The following is a 17,543-nucleotide window of genomic DNA, read 5'->3' as shown; positions in this document are numbered from 1 at the left end:
TAATTTCATTCTTTTAATTAACACTTTAACTCAGTTGTGTCATTTTTAGTTTATATGGTATTACTCAAATCTTGACCATATAAACTAAAAATGGCGCAACTGAAATAAAGTGCTAATATGAAGAGAATGAAATCAGAGTTTTGATTAATAATAATGTTGTTTAATAAACATGAATTCATTAATTATTCACAAGACAGCCACAACACACAAAATAAAATGGGCTGCACTATCGACTAAAATTAATTCTAAAAGCGTATGCAGTCTCACATTTCCCTCAAGGTCGATTATCCCTTTGAAAGTTTCAAAAGAAATCATTCTTCCCAATTTTAATACTTACAAAAATTTGATGAGAATAATTGGAAAACTTTTCTAAATGATCTTCCTTTACTATTTTTTAATATATGTACTAAGTTCGTCTCGAGGACACGTCTTGTTTTTTGTAATGCTCAGGCAAACATTTTTAATTCCTCTCAAACGAAGTTTGCGGCAAATATATTAGTCCTGTGGTCTTTTTTATGCAATTTTTTGCTTGACCGAATTTTCATTTGACCCTTTTGAATTTCCGTCCGAAAAAACGGGATAAACAGGTGAAGCCCGCAGGGCATCAAATTCCCCTAACCGACCTTAAACTTAACCGGTATCTAAGAATGCGGTTGATCAAAGCTTTTTTTGAGTAGACAATTTCAGGGTGTTGAGGGTGGTTCCTAATATCAAAAGTTTGAACCCTCCCCCTAATTCTTGCATCCCTAAGCCCCAGCTGGCTACAACCGAAAACAATATTAAGGACAATTTTCTGACACTTCGCAATTTTTAAAGGATTTTAATAAAAATTTTATTGGTTGGTTTAGATCTTGTCCATTATTTTTTTTCTTCTGTTTCCCTCTTTTTTTGAGATGCATCGTTGTCTATTTACCCGTCATTTATTGATTACAATTAATTGTTACCAGACAATCGATTATAATCTATTTATTATAAACAATGCTTATGGAATTGCATCTTGTAAAAAAATTTTCACGAAAAGATTTCATTATTGCTTTTTCTCTGACAGTTTGTTTCCTCCGTTTGTTCTTTCGAATGTAATGGTATAACAAATTTAATAGTGTTCCAGCCAGCGGTTGTCTATAATGTAAAAAAATGTACTTCAATTCGATTCCGGCTACTTCCGTTTATTTCTCTTTTTTATGATCTCTGCCCCTTTTTTGATTTTGTAATGCCAACGAGACGTCAAAAACCATTAATTACATTAAACACACCAATGACTAAAATGAGCAACGTAACGTGTCCATGTTTGACTTTCTGACCTGTTGCTTTTTTTACTTCAAAATCCTTTATTGTCATAGAAAAATAAGTATAAGTTTTTTTATTATCTTTTACAATTCTTAATACATTTTTCATTTGAGTTTTCTTCTCATGCAGTATCGTTTCCGTCAGGTTCAACAAATTGAAATTGAGACGAAAAAAAACCCTATTAAATGCTTCAATTTGTAGCTAAAATTTTTCCTTTGACTTTTACACTTTTGGTTTTTAAAAACTGTTAGCGAATCATTGAAATTTGCCTTTATGCGTTGTTGATTTTGTTGTATTATCGATAAGTAATTTGAGAACAGTTCCGATTGGTTGCTGAAAAAAAATTGAACCAATTTAATGCTTCAAGTAATAGCTATTAGTTTTTTATAACTGTGACTTTTTGTATTAAAAAAATGCGATCTTCTGAATTTTGCTCTTATATTTAAAATATTTTGGTGTTTTATCAAATAATTCCATTAATGACACGTCTAAATAATTTTTTGTAAGGCATAACTGAACCTAATTAGTTGCTGAAACTCACAGTAGCGGTTTTCTTGGCTTTGATCATATTTTTCAAAAAAAATTGTTGGATTTCAGAATTTTGTTATATTTTGCTTTTACTTGTGGTCTTGTCGCTTACTCTCATTAGCAGCAGTTTTATTGTTTTTTCAAGTGTGGATCGCTCTTTTAACTTAACAGCTTTATTTTGTCACTTTTATTGTTGATGAAATCGATATCAGTTAGTTTGAAAATTTTAAAAAAATATTTGATTTTTTTTTTTGGAATTTAGATTTCATTTGTCCTTTTCAATTGCTCCTGAGCGAAGTTCATAGCAATTATCGTAAACGTATGGTCTTTTTAATGCAAATTTATCGCATGACAGTTTTTGCGCTTTTCTTCTAGAACGTTCTGAAATGACTTCTGAAGTGACTTCTTCGCGCTTTCGTTCTTCATTTTTGAGTGATCTCTATTGCTCTCACTCCGAAGTAAAGCTTGTTAATATAAAATCGGTTGCAGCATAACAAAACAGGGCAAATAAAAATTGGCAGTGCATATGGTTATGAAGCGTGAGGCCAATGGTTCGAATCGCGGTGGGGTCAAATTTTTTTCCATCCGCCTGTCGTTCGAGAGCAATTCTTCCGACATTAGTTGGTTTATGTTTCAATGATCATTTTTTGATTATCGCCTCAAAACACTGCTGTTGGCTAAGGTTGCTTGAAAAAAAATTGGTGAGCTACTAAGGACAATTACAATTTGAGGAAGGGACAATAATTTTAAAAATTATAAATGAAACCAACAATTTTATCCTATGAAAATATATTCAATAGTAGCTGTAAAAATTTTCGACATAAAATATCAAATATGCTGTAAAAATATGCTCTAAAAATGCGAGTCGGCGTTCAAAGTGCCACAAGTTACACTGAAAGTAATTCCAAAATGAGGATTAGTAGTTCAAGATCTTGACCAGCTATAAAATACCCAATTCTTGTCACCACTGAAAAAATGGATCGCAGTTAAAAATTTGAATTCCTTTGCACAACTAATGAAAATGCATTGAACAATTATAAAAATCTTTTTTGCATTACAAGTATGTGGTTTGAATCTTTTGTCGGAAATGTTATAAGGATTTGATAGCCGAGTGGGGAGTGCAGCTAGTTTTGGAATGGGTGGTTAATGGTTCGAATCCCAGCGGGGTCTAATGTTTTACCACTCGCCAGTCGTTCGAGCGCAATTCTTCCGACATTAATCGGTTTTTGTTTTCACCTAATGGAATTCCGAAAAATTGTTTTTCACTCTAGATTTGTGTGCTGAGCTATGGTTAACGAATTTGATTTGTACTTTTTTTTACTTTGAGTTCAACGATTTTTGTAAAGGTTGCGACTTTTGCCGGATTTTTCCCCCGCTTCTTTAATTTCTCTATATAAATTTCGACAAATTTGTTTTATGATGCATGCTTTCTGATGATCAGTAGTGTCAATAGTTATATATAATGCTATGCATTTTGTCCGTTAATTTTATGACACCGTCGTTGCCGAGAAAAAAACAATTCAAAAATGTTTTCAAAACGTTTGCCAATTTTTGCGCTTCCGAACTCATATTGTTTCAAAATTTAAGATTGCTTGAAAAATATTGATGTTCATGTCAAAAGTTAACTGAGTTCTTTGGATCGTACTTCAGGACTTTTTTGTGACAACTTTTTTAATGCGAAACTTTGGATACAGTTCATCAACTTCACCTTGGGGTTTCTTGTAAACGAAAGCTGCATTTTATTTGAAATTTATGGGTAAACGAGACGACTAGTGTAGAGGATCAATAGCGTAAAAATTGTTTTGCGAAATTTGATTTTAGGTTGGAGTAAAATCGCCTCAAAAATTTTATTTTTCACATCGTGAGTTTATGGGGTACCGTTCAGTAAACTTACTTTTGCGGTTCAGTATACTAACTAATTGTCAATAGCAATTTATCTACTTTGTACTTTATAAATCTCACCTGCCGGAGTGCTGACAAGGAAAAATAGAAACAAGATGTTGAATATGTTCATTTTTTATTAAAAAAGGCAACTGAAAATGTAATGCAACATTAATCAACAAATTTACAATTAAACAACACTTACTTCATAAATTTTTGTTAATTATGAATGAACAGACTACCAAAGCGTGAATTATCAATTTTTTTCTCACACTAAGTGAAAACTTCAATTTCAGAGCCAATTCAAGGCATAAAATCAGGCGAATAAAAGCACCTGCTTGACTGTAAATCTTCACATTACCTCTGGTACAATTTATGTGATTTAATTAATTTTTCTAACAATGATCGGTTTTTTGTTCAGGCGATGAAAAGTGGGTACGATTGTGTTGAGAAAAACAGGTCATCGTCAATGAAACGATTTTTCAAAATCTTGAAACTTACAGCTCTCAGTTTTAAATATCAGCTTCCGGATTATTGATTAATTTTTTTAGTAACTAATTAGTGTTAAAACTGTTAGTTCTTTTTTTCAAGTCAACTATTCCGAAAACTTTGCTGTATGTTTCGTTCTAGTGATGGGCATTTTCAATTGCCTGACAGTGCCAAAGGTATTAAACAATTTCAGTGACTTTTAAGACACTGATTTTCAAAATTATTTTTTAAAATTTTGGCAGCGTTTTAGCCCTTAATCGACTTTGACCATTTCGCGATATAAGTTTGTTGCCGACGATAAGTTTTGTAGATGAATGATGTATATTGTCACAAAATATTTATCAATGTGATAATATGCATTAAACAACCAGGTTGAGCACACAGAGCATTTCAGTACTGAACCAATGTTAATCCAGAAGTTGTAAATTAGGGTTTTTACACTTTTAGAGATTCTGTTTATGTCAAAATATAAACTGATCAGTCTTTTTTCAGAGTAAAATTGTACGCCTGATTTTATCGTGATTTTGATTTGTCCATAACTATCATTAATAGCCGCGAGGCGATAGCGGCTATTATTGGGGACATGGTGGTTTTTGGCAACCCAAGAATTGGATTGTATTGATGCTCTGTCTTTTTTACAATTCATAGAATTTGGATTGTATAAGGGTGCAGTCTTTTTTTAAGATCTGTTCACACATTTTCATATTTTTTGATGACAAATTGAAAGACTGATTTTGGTCACGCCGAAACCCTAAAGGAAGCGAAAAACCGAACGGAGTGAGAAAATGGTGTTCCAACAAAATTCGCTTTCTCACTAGTGGTTTTTTGTTCACATGCTGCAATCTCACTTTGATTTTTACTGTTTTGTTTTGATTTTCTGGATTGGAGGTTTTTAAAATGGTTTTACAAATCTATTCATCTAGGCCTAGCAAATCTATTCATCTAGGCCTAGTTTTTTGCTTGAACCAAATATATTTTTCTCGCTGGTTTTTTTATCATATGCGTAATTTTGATATTGATTTTCAGTTTTCGGAAATCTGATTGTTTTTGGAAATTGCTTTCCGTATTCTCTCATAGTCAACACTAGGTCTAGTTTTTGTTTAATTATTCAGTCACAACTTGTTCTGTTGTTTTTTATTTTTGTACGATGTTTCCACAGTTTTTTCATGACTTTGAGCTTTGAAAACTGAATAAACAGATAAAACTTAGCAGACATCAAGTTATATTAGAGGCCCTTCGCCGCGTTTAGTAGTCCTACAAGTGCTTAGTTTAGTGAAGCTCCTGGAACGGCCGTAAATCAAAGTTAAAAGGCATTTTTCGGAGTTTTAAGCCCAAAATGTTGCAACTTTTACTCATTTTAGTCAAAATTTTGTTGGACCACTCTATAATTAAGCTTTATAATTAAGCGGCCAAACTGCTACCATTTGAGTGCCGCATGAGAGAGTGATTGTTTTTGCGATATTCACTCTACTGGATTCAAACTTGTGATAAGTATATTTGGCTCTACTATAAGTCCTGCCATTGGCAGCTGTATTTGCTAGCTATTTTTTCCCGAGTTCCACAACATTTCCATTTGAGTGATTTTAGCTGATTTTCTAGCTGGTTTTGAATTTTAGAGTGAATTTTACGCCTTTGTTTTTTTCCCGTTTTTGCATGATATAAATGTTTCTCGCATTCAAAGGTCTCAATAGCTGAACCCAAATGGCAGCAGTTTACTACTAAAGCTCAAATGAGAATGTGCATTTTTTTTTTCAAATTCTTTTAGTTGTTATAGTGGTAAATACTAACTCATATTGACGCTATTTGAAGCCCATTTAGTGATTTTAGCCTCCTGCACTGAAGCAGGTGGCAATAGAATTGAAATCCCACTAGTTTTTTGAGAGAAATTTTCCATATTTCACTTACGTTTCCATTTGTTTACATATGCATTTTTTTCAATGAATTTTTCCTCTCCATGATATTGGTTGGTTGTTTAACGTAGTTGTGAGCGATTTACAGCAAGAATATCAAGACATTTGAGATATTAAATTTTAGTCCTTCATGATTCAGTTTAGCTTCACTCAATACAAAGACAATTAAATCCTAATTATTAGTCTGCTTTTAAGTATATTTCAAACGCACTCAAGGTCGATAAAGGTTTTTGGTTAACCATAAATCAACCAAAAAGATCTGAACTTATTTTTTTCTTCAGCCAACAACAGTCAAGTGCATTTTTGGTAGCCTTTTTGGTTATAGGTTTTTTGCTTAGCCCTGATTGAATTTTTGCAACTAACTTATTGATGTTTTTGCCAGCTTCTATCAAGAAATCTTAAGAAATTGTCTTTAGTTAAGTTTATTGCTGTTTCCAAACATTTCTAACCGATTGCCCTAAATTGTCACCGTTGTTTATCTGCATATTTATTTTTGGTTTCATTTGTTTTTCGAGCTCTATTGTTAAATATATGATCAAATTGAAAAAAAGATATAAAAAAACTGACTTTAGTTTCTATATAGTTTTTTTCTTATTTTACGACCTCAGCCATAGAATCAATCACTGTCGCTAGTTTATAGTACTAGACAAAGCAGGTTTTTCCAAAATTTCAAAAAGTAATCACCAATTTTAAACGGAATGAAGATTTGTTGTTCTACATTGGTTGTGAGATACGAATGGTCCTTGTCCAACTGAGAGAAAAATCCTAAAAAGTATTAATACGTTGTCGAGGAGTTTACGGGATATGTGAATTTTGGAGTTTTTTTGTATTGTCAACACATCATTGATAACAGTTATCCGTTTTCTATAGATTCCTAATTAATTGATTTTGAATTTGAGGTACGATTTTTTGTGATAATTTTTTTTTCAAATTTCTCACTGATTTTTATGTCGCAGCTGAAAAAATTCTCACGAAGTATCCTGACATTCCTACTAAATTGACGCTTAAGTGGACAGCCTACAACTCAATTTCAGTTTTTATCTTGTTAGTGTTTTTTCAATCTAATCAACACATGCATTAAAGTTTTCAAGTTCAAAAAAGTACTTTTTGTGAACATCTTGATTGACTGTTGCTCTGTTCTGCTAAAACTCCAATGCTCCAGAGCTTAATTTCTCTTGGGTTACTAGTTGGTCTGTCATTTCTCGAAACGTATTGTGTTATCTGCTCTGAGGAATCATGTTTTACTAAACCAAATTTAAGTGAGAGTATAAAAATGAGAGGTGCAGGAAAATTATAATTTAACTGATCAATTATTAATTTTTCGGCCACTATTTTTTAGTCACAATAGAACCTTTCTGAAGTACTCTTTTGTCTGATAATTATGGGCTATACAATTTAACCACTGGCCGCAGGAGTCAATAATTGTGTTGGAACTTTTATTTTCATAACAGGCTAGCGTGATTAGTCTTGTTTGTTTTAGATGCACTTCGTTTTCATTGACACAGCTGAAACTTCAGAAGATTCGGACCCTACTATCGCAGTTCTCGCTTTGTTCATTGATGTAAGTTTAATTCTATTTTCCACAGTATTTAGTCACACTTTTAAAAAGTGATCATTTAATCCATCTCTAATTTATGCCAACTTAAAAAAAATCAATAATTCAGAGCAAATACTTTAAAGGTGAATTTAGTATTCAATTTACATACTTTACTTCTAACAAATTTAAGAAAGAAAGAAATTATTTATCCAGTATAAACATATTACACAATAAATTATTAAATAATTTTGAGTTCACGGATGGAAAGGGAAAAGAACGAGATCACTGAGATTTTCTTTTCAGTTTTTCCGCGTATATTTACACAAAAAATTTACATATTTACATATTTACAAAAACATATATACCCAACGTTATCTGAAAATTAAATGGATCTGATATCAATTGATATTCGAACGATTCCGATCCCAACAGAACATTGCATATTTTGGCATAGCGTGTAACGATTCCAATTGTCAGTCAATTCCCTTACGCTCCATACCGATTGGGTACCTGACCCAATCTTAGGTCCTAAAATGTTGCCAAAACGCAACTGAGTGAAAAGATTTAATACCAGAACTAAAGCGGTTCATATTCTTTAGATATCAGAGGACGCCAAGAATGGAAAGTTTTGGAATTCAATCACAGACGCAGTTGGATCAGCTAAAAATCCAGGTTTGTGAAAGATTTTTTCAGCTCCCTTCCCGTGCTTAATCTATCTTTCTCAAGGCTTGATCTAATTCAACTCTCCCCTCTAGGGGGATCTCTAAGAACCCTCGTTATCTGTAATATCTCAAGTTGCTCATTTAAAAAACAACAATTTTCAACAGTGTATTTGAGCAAATAAAATGCGTTGGCAAAAAGGATCAAGAATCTGTAAATTGCAGAGTACGCAAAATATAAACACAAAATAATTATCCAGCTGAAATTTACTACTCGTCTTCGCTGAACGTCTACTCTCAATTAGCGCCAATCTGATCATCAAATGGCCAAATGAACCACAAATTGGAAAAATTAAGAACCTCTATGTTTTGAAAAGTAAGAACCTCTATGCAGAGCAAAACAATAACCAAATAATAATATATAATATTACCAACATTCAGCTATTAGTAAAAGAAAAATACTAAGTTTTTTTTGTCAATACCTTTTTTCAAGAAGCAACTGACTGATAGAACAGTTTACCTCTTTTTCTATTAGCCAAAAAAAATTTTGTGTAGGAAAACAATTTTTGAATGTTTCCCGCCAATGCATTAAGCAATTGCACTCGCTCTTTTGTTCTTATCATTCGCCCGCTAATTGAATCTTTTGACCAAAGAATCTTTTGACCACAAATGACTACATCGAATAACTCGATAGAGAGCATGCATATAAAAGATACTAAACTTATTGTACAAATTTGTAGTATTAAATTCTAAGAACTGTTGCTCTATGACAAAAATGGAAGAAAACGTTTTGAAATGTGTATTACATTTTCTTACATTTTCTACTAAACAGAATTGCGTAGGAGGATTGGGGGAATGGGGTTTATTTTTGCTCATACAACAATCTCCCAAGTCTAGACCTGGATTTATGAAAAGACCGTCCGTGACCAATTTAAGTCATCAAAAGACTCTCATCGGCAGATTTTTAGTATGAAAAGAGTTTGTCTGGACTTTTGGTGATGTCCTCAATTTTGGCTGAAACTAAAACAATCATCCTCAACTTTGGCGAGACAATGAAACGTATCCTGGAATTTAGCTGGTAAAAAAACGTCTGGAATTTGGCTGGACAGTGAAACGTGTCCAGAATCAAAAGACATTTTAGTGCAATTTTGTTGCCAACTATTGATCATAGAATAGTCAGCATTTATGATCCTTCATCTTTTGCGATTTAGAGAACCAACAATCTATCAAAAATCAGCGACGTTTTTATTTGAAAAATGACAATTTATAAATTTGAAAGCGAAAAAATCAATAACGCCACATTTTCATAATGGCGAATGAGAAGAAAACTACTACAATTAGGCTACCTTGTTTCATTCAATCAACTATTGTGGCAATGTAGTCCAGCTGCTAAATATGCTTTATCTTGAGAATTGCAAAACTCCTTAATCTTTTGACAGTTTTCCAACTTTCTTTTGAGTTGTACTGTTATAAGTACAGAGCTCTTAACTCCTGCACCAGTCCTGCTTCTGAATGTAGAAGAAATTTTTTTAAGATCCAATTTTTTAAGATCCTTGCTATAAAAAGGACTGTAAAAAGATATTTGCTGGACTCATGAAAAAACCATGCTCTACCAAAGATAACTATGAAAAAACCCTGCCTGATTGAAACCCAAAATGCCTATTAAAAGACTTCTAATTTACCCAATTCTTCTTTTCATAATTCCAGGTCAAAGCTAAGATTGAGAAAGAACGAAAAAATGAGGTTAAGAAAGTCTTACAAAAGACTTGAGCTGTTCCATAACCTGTGTTTGCGTAAACCATTTCACCCGACTGGACTTTAAATTATTCTTTGAGATCATCTTTCATTGTGTTTCGCTTTCTTATATGATATTGTCCATTCAAAAGTTAGTGGTGCCTGTGAAAAAATGTTGTCGGGTAGTTTTCGATATCCAGTTAGATTGTTTTTAGAATGTGTTTATGCATGTGGCGGAATTTGAGGTCAAATAAAATTCAGATCTTAGTGGTAAGGTTACACACAACAAAGTTGTGAAATCATTGTTCTGTTTCTGATTGTTTTTGTCCTGAAATGTACATAGTGTTTATGAGTTGTTGTAATACATGGGAGAAGACACAAATTTAAAATAACTTTTCCCTTGATCAGTTTTGTGTTCAGTGTCTTTATACTTTCCCCAGGGAACAGAATAAACATGTAAATCGTGCCCTGAACTTTTAATAATCACGGTATTTTAAAGACTTGACGCTTTTCATTTTTTTGCGACAATTTAAGAATTGAATTTTAAGATCGTTTTTTAAGAGTTTTTAAAAACTGTTCAGTTTGTTGACAGGTGGCCAACAGAAACACTTTAGGCGGCGAAGGGTTTAAATACTTTTAATCTAAAAATCTTAAATCGCCGTGCGATTTCGAAATACCAGTCACTTAAGTGCAGTGGGAAGTTGACTTCAATTAAAATAGGACTGCATGAAATTGGAACATGTTTGTAGGATGTTTCTGGGACATTGGTATTGCTATTAAAACTAAAATGTGTGTACAATTTTTCATCTTTTGAATTTTTTCAATTTTATTGAAGTATTGATTTTCTTTAGCTTAGTTCGTCAACAAAAACCTCTGTTAGCCCTAATCTCTCTGATCTCTTTGGAGATAAAGTGATGGTTTCGTGGAAAATGACATCCGTTCTGCAATTTTGTGAAAAACTTGGTAATTTTTCAAATTGTTGAATGCGTTTAAGAATTTGTTAAGTTCGGTTTTTATGTCTCCCCATAGCTGTTGAGAATTTATTTATATAGAATTTGTACTGAAAGGTACACAGTGTCTATGAGTTGTTGTAATACATGGGAGAAGACACAAATTTAAAATAACTTTTCCCTTGATCAGTTTTGTGTTCAGTGTCTTTATACTTTCCCCAGAGAACAGAATAAATATGTAAATCCCGGATGTCATTATGTTACTGCGCAGCAATTTCGGAGCTCTAATAGTCTCTAAGTGTATAATTCAGCAAGGCTGCTGGTAAGACACAAAATCTTCAATTGTGTTTCGCTTTCTTTTATGATATTGTCAATTCAAGAGTTTGCGATGCCTGTGAAAAATTTTTGTCGGGTAGTTTTCTATATCGCGCTAAATTGTTTTCGGGATGTGTTTATCCATGTGACGGAATTGGTAGTCAAATAAAAGTCTAGTGGTAAAATTACAATAGTACTCACATCAAAGCTGTGAAATCATTGTTCTGTTTAATAGCCGCCCCCATCTTCTCAGCCGGCTATTATAGCGCTCCTATTTTTTTTACAATCCAAGAATTGGATTGTATTGGTACTCTGTCTTATTTTATTTTTGTGAGATGTTTTCACACCTTTTTTCATGACTTTGAGCTTTCAAAACGGGATAAAAAGGTAAAGCTCAGCGGGCATTAAGTTTCATTAGAGGCCCTTAGCCGCGTTTAGTAGTTCTTCAAGTACTTAGAGTGGTGAAGCTACTGGGAAGGCCGTTATTCAAGGCTAAGGCCGTAGTTCAAGGTCATTTTCAGAAGTTTTCGAGCCCCCCAAAAATTGCAATTTTTCTTTTTTGGATTTTTTGTTGGACCAGTCTGAAATTGAGGTTTGAAATAGTTGGTAAATGTCTTTTGCAAGACGTAATTACTTTTTATGGCCATTTTAAGAGCTATATGTATTGCTAAATCAAACGTGAACACGGTAATTTATTCTAATTTTTTGAATTTTTTAAAGTTTTTTGAATATTTTTGTTGTTTCAGCTTTTGGTGTCACAATAATTGGTTATTTTATAGTTTCTAGTGGCAATGCAATGGTTTTCAACTTCACGAATTTTACCAATTTTTTTTATAAAACTTGCAGTTTTTTCCAATTTTCCGACATTAATTGCCATTATTCAAGTTTTTTAGCTCCGGGGGCAAGAAATCTCGTCTAGGATTTGCTAATATTTTACTGCAAAATTTTTATTGGCCATGGCATAAGCAAATTTTTTAAAATTTTTGAAAATTGTTGTCAATTTTTAGGTTTCTGTAACCTGGACAACCAAACATTTCCTTTAGGTTTTAATAATAGATTACTGCATAGTTTCTAGTGGTAATGGGGAATGTGTTTCAAGATTTTAATATTACAAATTTTAGCGATTTTCAAATTGTAATTTTTTATTTCACTTCTTGAAATTTTAGTCTTTTTCCTCAGTGGCCAGGGGTTTGCTGCTATTGAGTTTGCTAGTATGTTATTCCAGAGTTTTTAGTGGCAACAAAATAGTTTTCTGTTTTTTTGTTGCAAATATAAGTAATTTTTTAAATAAAGCTTGCAATTTAAATTTTTTGATTGTTTTCAAATTTTTTGAATTTTTTGTCATTTTCTGAGTTTATCAATCTTTTTTGGCCAACGAAACTTTTTATATGTTGCAGATGTTACAAGACAGAACTCCACAGTGAAAAAAACACTGTGGACATTTTTTCCAGACACATTTTCGAAAATTATCTTTAAATTTTTCCTTTTCATTTGAAGCATTTTTCACATTTCTTTTTGAAGCATTTGTCATTTCTTTTGAGATTATCTACGTTTAGTGTCAAATTAATCTCTCTTTCAAGTCTTTTGGGTGAATTAATGACTTTATTGCATTGTGTCATAAATGGCCTTCAGGTTAAAAGCTTTAGGAAGAGTTTTAGGAATAATTGTTTTTTTTGTTTAGTTTGATTCTTTTAGTTTCTCAACTTTCGAGATTTCGTCTTTTTGGCTGGGATTGTTCTATTGATCTGCTGGTCAGGTACATTAGGTCTGTTTTTCAATCAATTCCTTGGATTGTATTTCAGGACTTGTCCTGCTATGTTTTTTTACTTCGTCGAATAAAAAAATGTTTCGCTTTACCTCATTTTGCCGCTTTTTCAACATTTTGCGTGATATCTTTTTGACTTCTCTAGGCTAGTTTCTCTCTTCGTTCATTCTGCTAAAAGTGATTTTGAACATCAGTTATTCAGCAAAGCAATTCTAAATGAACAGAGTCAGTATAAAAAATTGAAGTCAGAATTAGAAACGGGATAAACCCGTGAAGCCCAATTTTGGATGACCGCTAATTGAACGTCGTTTCTATAAGTCTTAGTAACCATCTCTACTGCTTGTTGGTATTGATAGTAGCCTCTTTAGCTTCTCTCTAAGAAACAGAAGTTTGTTCAACTACGAAATGCCATCAAAATAATTCGGACTTAAAATATGTTTTTGTACAAAATGTTTTTTTCGATATCTATTCTTTCAATCCCAATCATGCTTATTGGAATCAACGGCGGCTATTTTCCGGTAATCTGCCGGGTATGTTTTTGATTGTTTTTGGTTAGGCTTTCCGCAGTCAAGACGTGCCCTGAACTTTTAGTCACCACTGTATTTTAAGGACATGACGCTTTTCGTTTTTATGCTACAACTTAGGAATTGGAATTTAAGATTTTTTGTAAGATTTTTTAAAAGCTGTTCAGTTCGTCGACAGAAACCAGTTTAAATACTTTTATTCTAAAGTTCTTAAATCGTTGTGCAATTTCTAAATACCTGTCACTTAAATGCAATGGGAAGTTGATTTCAGTCAAAATAGGACTGCATTAAATTGGAACTTTGGCATTAGAACTAAAATGTGTACAATTTTTTATCTTTTAATTTTTTTCAATTTTTTTGAGTATTGGTTTTCTTTAGCTTTGTGCGTCAAAAAAGTCTCTGTTAGCCCTAATCTGATTCCCTGATTTCTTTGGAGAAATGATGATGATTTCGTAGAAATTGACAACCATTTTGCAATTTTGTGAAAACTTTGCTATTTTTTCAAATTGTTGAATGCTTCCATGTCTTTGTTATGTTCGGTTTTTTAATGTCTCCGCATAGCTGGTGTCGATTTACTTAGACAGAACTTGTCCTCAAATGTACACAGTATTTATGTGTTGTTGTAATACATGGGAAAAAAACACAAATTTCAAATTACATTTCACTTGATCAGTTTGTGTTTGGCATTTTTTATCCTTTCCTTAAAAAAAGAGAATAAACAGGTAAATTCCGGATGTCATCATGTTACTGATCAGCACTTTTGGAGCTCTAATAGTCTCCAAGTGTATATTTCACCGAGGCTGCTGATACGACACAAAATCATTTTGTAGAGGAGAGTTTTGGCGGTATGGATCAACCTCTTTTTCTGCACACTTTTTCGTCTACCCCCCCCCCCCGAATCATTCTTCCTCTAATCAGCGATTTTGTATGTAATACACTAAATTTTGTAACTCATCGATTTTACTCTTGCAATTTTTTGTAACCGAACATCGCTACTCAAATACAAACTTACGTTTTGCGAATATTTTTATCCGAAAGATTGTTTTCTTTTTCGCAACTTTGTCAATTTTAGGTAAGTAATATTTGCAGGCCTCGAAGTCCCTAGCATTGCAATTTTGAACAGTGTGGTTCAATGTTTTGGTGTCTGTTGCCAAGTCCTTTGTTAGCGTGCAAGCTTGTTATTTTGTACTGTTTACGTAATAGGTGAGTTTATGAAGACAATTATAAAAAACAAAAATTTAGTTAATGATTAACTTTTGTTATCCATGGTGCACGTTACAAGTAATATTTTTTGGGATTTTTTCCGTTTGTGCCCCCACAGTACGTTATGCTCCCCCCAATTACAGAGCACGTGCCATTACATAGTAAATCACTATGTAAAAATATGGCACACGCGTTTGGGAGGCGCAAATAATATGCACCCACTAAACTGGGGGGGGGGGGGGGTTCACAAACGGAAAAGATCCATTTTTTGTCATTTTTCTTTTTGCTAGGCGATAAGGTCGATCTGCCGTCTTCTATAAATTTATCAGATGTTTTACGGATGAGCCAGAAACACTCTTCAGTGTCAGCGTTCTATCGGTACAATGGATCTCTCACAACCCCTCCCTGCAGTGAAGGAGTCACGTGGACCCTGTTTCAGGAACCCATTCTTATTTCGACTGCTCAGGTATTCTTGGATTAACTGTTTTTTTTCTATAGAACAATAAAATGCGATAAAACCGATAAAGCCCAGTTTTTAAGTCATTCAGAATTAGGTTGTCAAATTTCATTAGAGCGTTTGCTAGCTGACATTGGAATTAAGCATATTAGCTTTCAGTTTAGAAGCTTAGAGAAACAAATTCAGTCATTTTTTTATATCTCTGCTTTCTCGTTTTCTATTTCAATCTCGATGTTTCAATCTATGGGCTACTAAAAACAGCAGTTAACCGGCTACTTGCAGACACTTTCACGCTTTTTGGCCTTTGGGGACCTTCTCACCATTTTAGACGTTGGCTTTCAGACTTGAAACTCTTCTTGGCGAAGACTTGCATAGCACACTGCTAAGTATAAAAATAGACATTATCGTATTTCTGAATCAGCGCCAATACTAAACTAGCAATTAGACTTGCCTAGTATCGATATTGACATAGCGGGAATCCCATAACCTTAATCGGGGCCTCGATTTTATGAAAAGACTTAACAAGTCCAAGAGGAGAGGGTAATATTGACTTTAATTACTTAGTCGAGGGCCCCTAGTCAAACCTGATCCAAATTATTTTTATGGGCCGAACCCATTTCTGTTCATAAGTGAAACAATATTCCTAATAACACTTCTAAACACCTGATGGGATTACTATTATTAAAGAAAAATGGCCAGACACTTGATGATACAATTTACTAATTCCATTAGGACTGTCGACTTCAAAAGTAAGAGGATTGCTGTATTTTGAACAAACATGCCATAACATTGTGAAAATTAACTTTGACGTTGCGTCTGGTTTACAAAGATAAGTTTGGTAGCTCAATTTAGAAGCACTAAATGCTGAAAGACAAAATACCAAATGCACACGACAACTAACGATTCTTATCTTAAAATAGAACTAATAATTGATAGCCGTAAAGCGAGACTATCATTGGTCCCATTGCAATTTTTTTTGTATTTTTCAACGACTTTGGAATGTATTGGGGTAGTCGTTTTGGTCGCTAACTTTTTGGAGTTCATTTGGAATAGGAAAAACTCATGTGAAATCTAAGTGTTTAGGTCAAACTGCAAAAAAGCGCAGAGCGAAAAGAAAAGAGGGGGCCTAGGATAATAGACGAAAGCTCGTTTAGGCGAAGCCTATTTTTGTAGACATAAGGCAAAAAATTTCAAGCAACTCTTTGTGAAAATTATATGAAAACCACTTATAAAACTTATAAACGGTGCGTCCAAAGCAACCTGATGCTATAAAGTAATCAATTATTCCAAACAATCGTTTTTACATTAAAATCAGTCAATAAAGTGCTTGTCAAAAGCATTTTTAAAACCGTCAAACCATTTTTACACCCATAGAAAATATTATACGCGGTTACAAAGAAAGAGGAAAAATGACAAAAATTTAGCTGTTGAAGTTTGTGTAGAATATAGTTTAGTTTAGAATATAATTTAGAATAAAATTATGGGGAACAGATAACTGCGAAAAAATACTGAAATATTTGAGAATGGAGCTAATCTGTAGTTCTGTAAAAACTCGAAGCTTAAAAAACATTCATTTTGTAGGCTATTACTATGCAACGGTAATTGTTGGGGATACTTGAGTACTTTATAGAATCAAGTGTTTTCTGAAGCAGCGTTTTAAAAGTTTTAATGGGTTTTCCTCCACATTGAGAGAGTGATTTTCTGTTCATCCAGCTTTTTCAAAACGCAACTAAACCAGTCGTGAAAAATTTTGCTTAGCAAGCAAAAACGTTAGTTCACGTGCGGAATTTTTTTCTGTGGTTTTTATAATTGGTTTAGTGACGTGCAATTCTTCAACAAAAACTATATAGAAATTAAATACTTCTTTTCCAATAGTGGTATTTTGTTCAACTGCGGAAAATTAACACAACACTGACTTTCTTTGTTTCTGCAATTTATTATCGGCTTATTTTAAGTGGTTTTAAAATTCTACATTCTTGGTCTCTTTTAAAACAAATTTTTAGTTTCAATTCAAGATTTGCCCTGCGTTGTTCTCATACGCCTCTTTTGACTAATACAATAAATCACCAAGTGCCAAAACACCAAGTTTTGGTGTTTACAACGCCAAAACACTAAGTGGAGCAATAAATTAAGCGTTTTTGCAGTGAAACGTCTTCACTAGTAAATAAAAGCAAAAAAACGCTGCTTAAAAAATTTCTGCTCAATTTCTATTGTTCATTTTTCTAGACCGAAATCATCAATTCGAAACTGTCAATTCGTTTTCTGAATGAATATTCTGATTGTAATACAGGACTTGTCCTGATG

The 17,543-nt window shown here is 33.1% G+C and overlaps 1 protein-coding gene across 1 annotated transcript in view; it reads left to right on the top strand.

Moving 5' to 3' along the window:
* Nucleotides 1-17,543, top strand: part of LOC142342098 (carbonic anhydrase 7-like) — a 51,938-nt gene that overhangs the window by 32,755 nt on the left and 1,640 nt on the right. Inside the window, exons 4-6 of the mRNA XM_075393285.1 lie at nucleotides 7,576-7,656; nucleotides 8,232-8,304; nucleotides 15,073-15,248. Of these exons, the coding sequence (XP_075249400.1) occupies nucleotides 7,576-7,656; nucleotides 8,232-8,304; nucleotides 15,073-15,248 (330 nt within the window). The remainder of the gene's footprint in view (nucleotides 1-7,575; nucleotides 7,657-8,231; nucleotides 8,305-15,072; nucleotides 15,249-17,543) is intronic.

This window comes from Convolutriloba macropyga, chromosome 7 (genome assembly GCF_964194025.1).
Source record: "Convolutriloba macropyga chromosome 7, txConMacr16.3, whole genome shotgun sequence".
Lineage (NCBI taxonomy): Eukaryota > Metazoa > Xenacoelomorpha > Acoela > Convolutidae > Convolutriloba > Convolutriloba macropyga.
The sequence above is the reverse complement of the archived record's forward strand: the minus strand, read 5'-3'. Positions and strand labels throughout refer to the sequence as shown.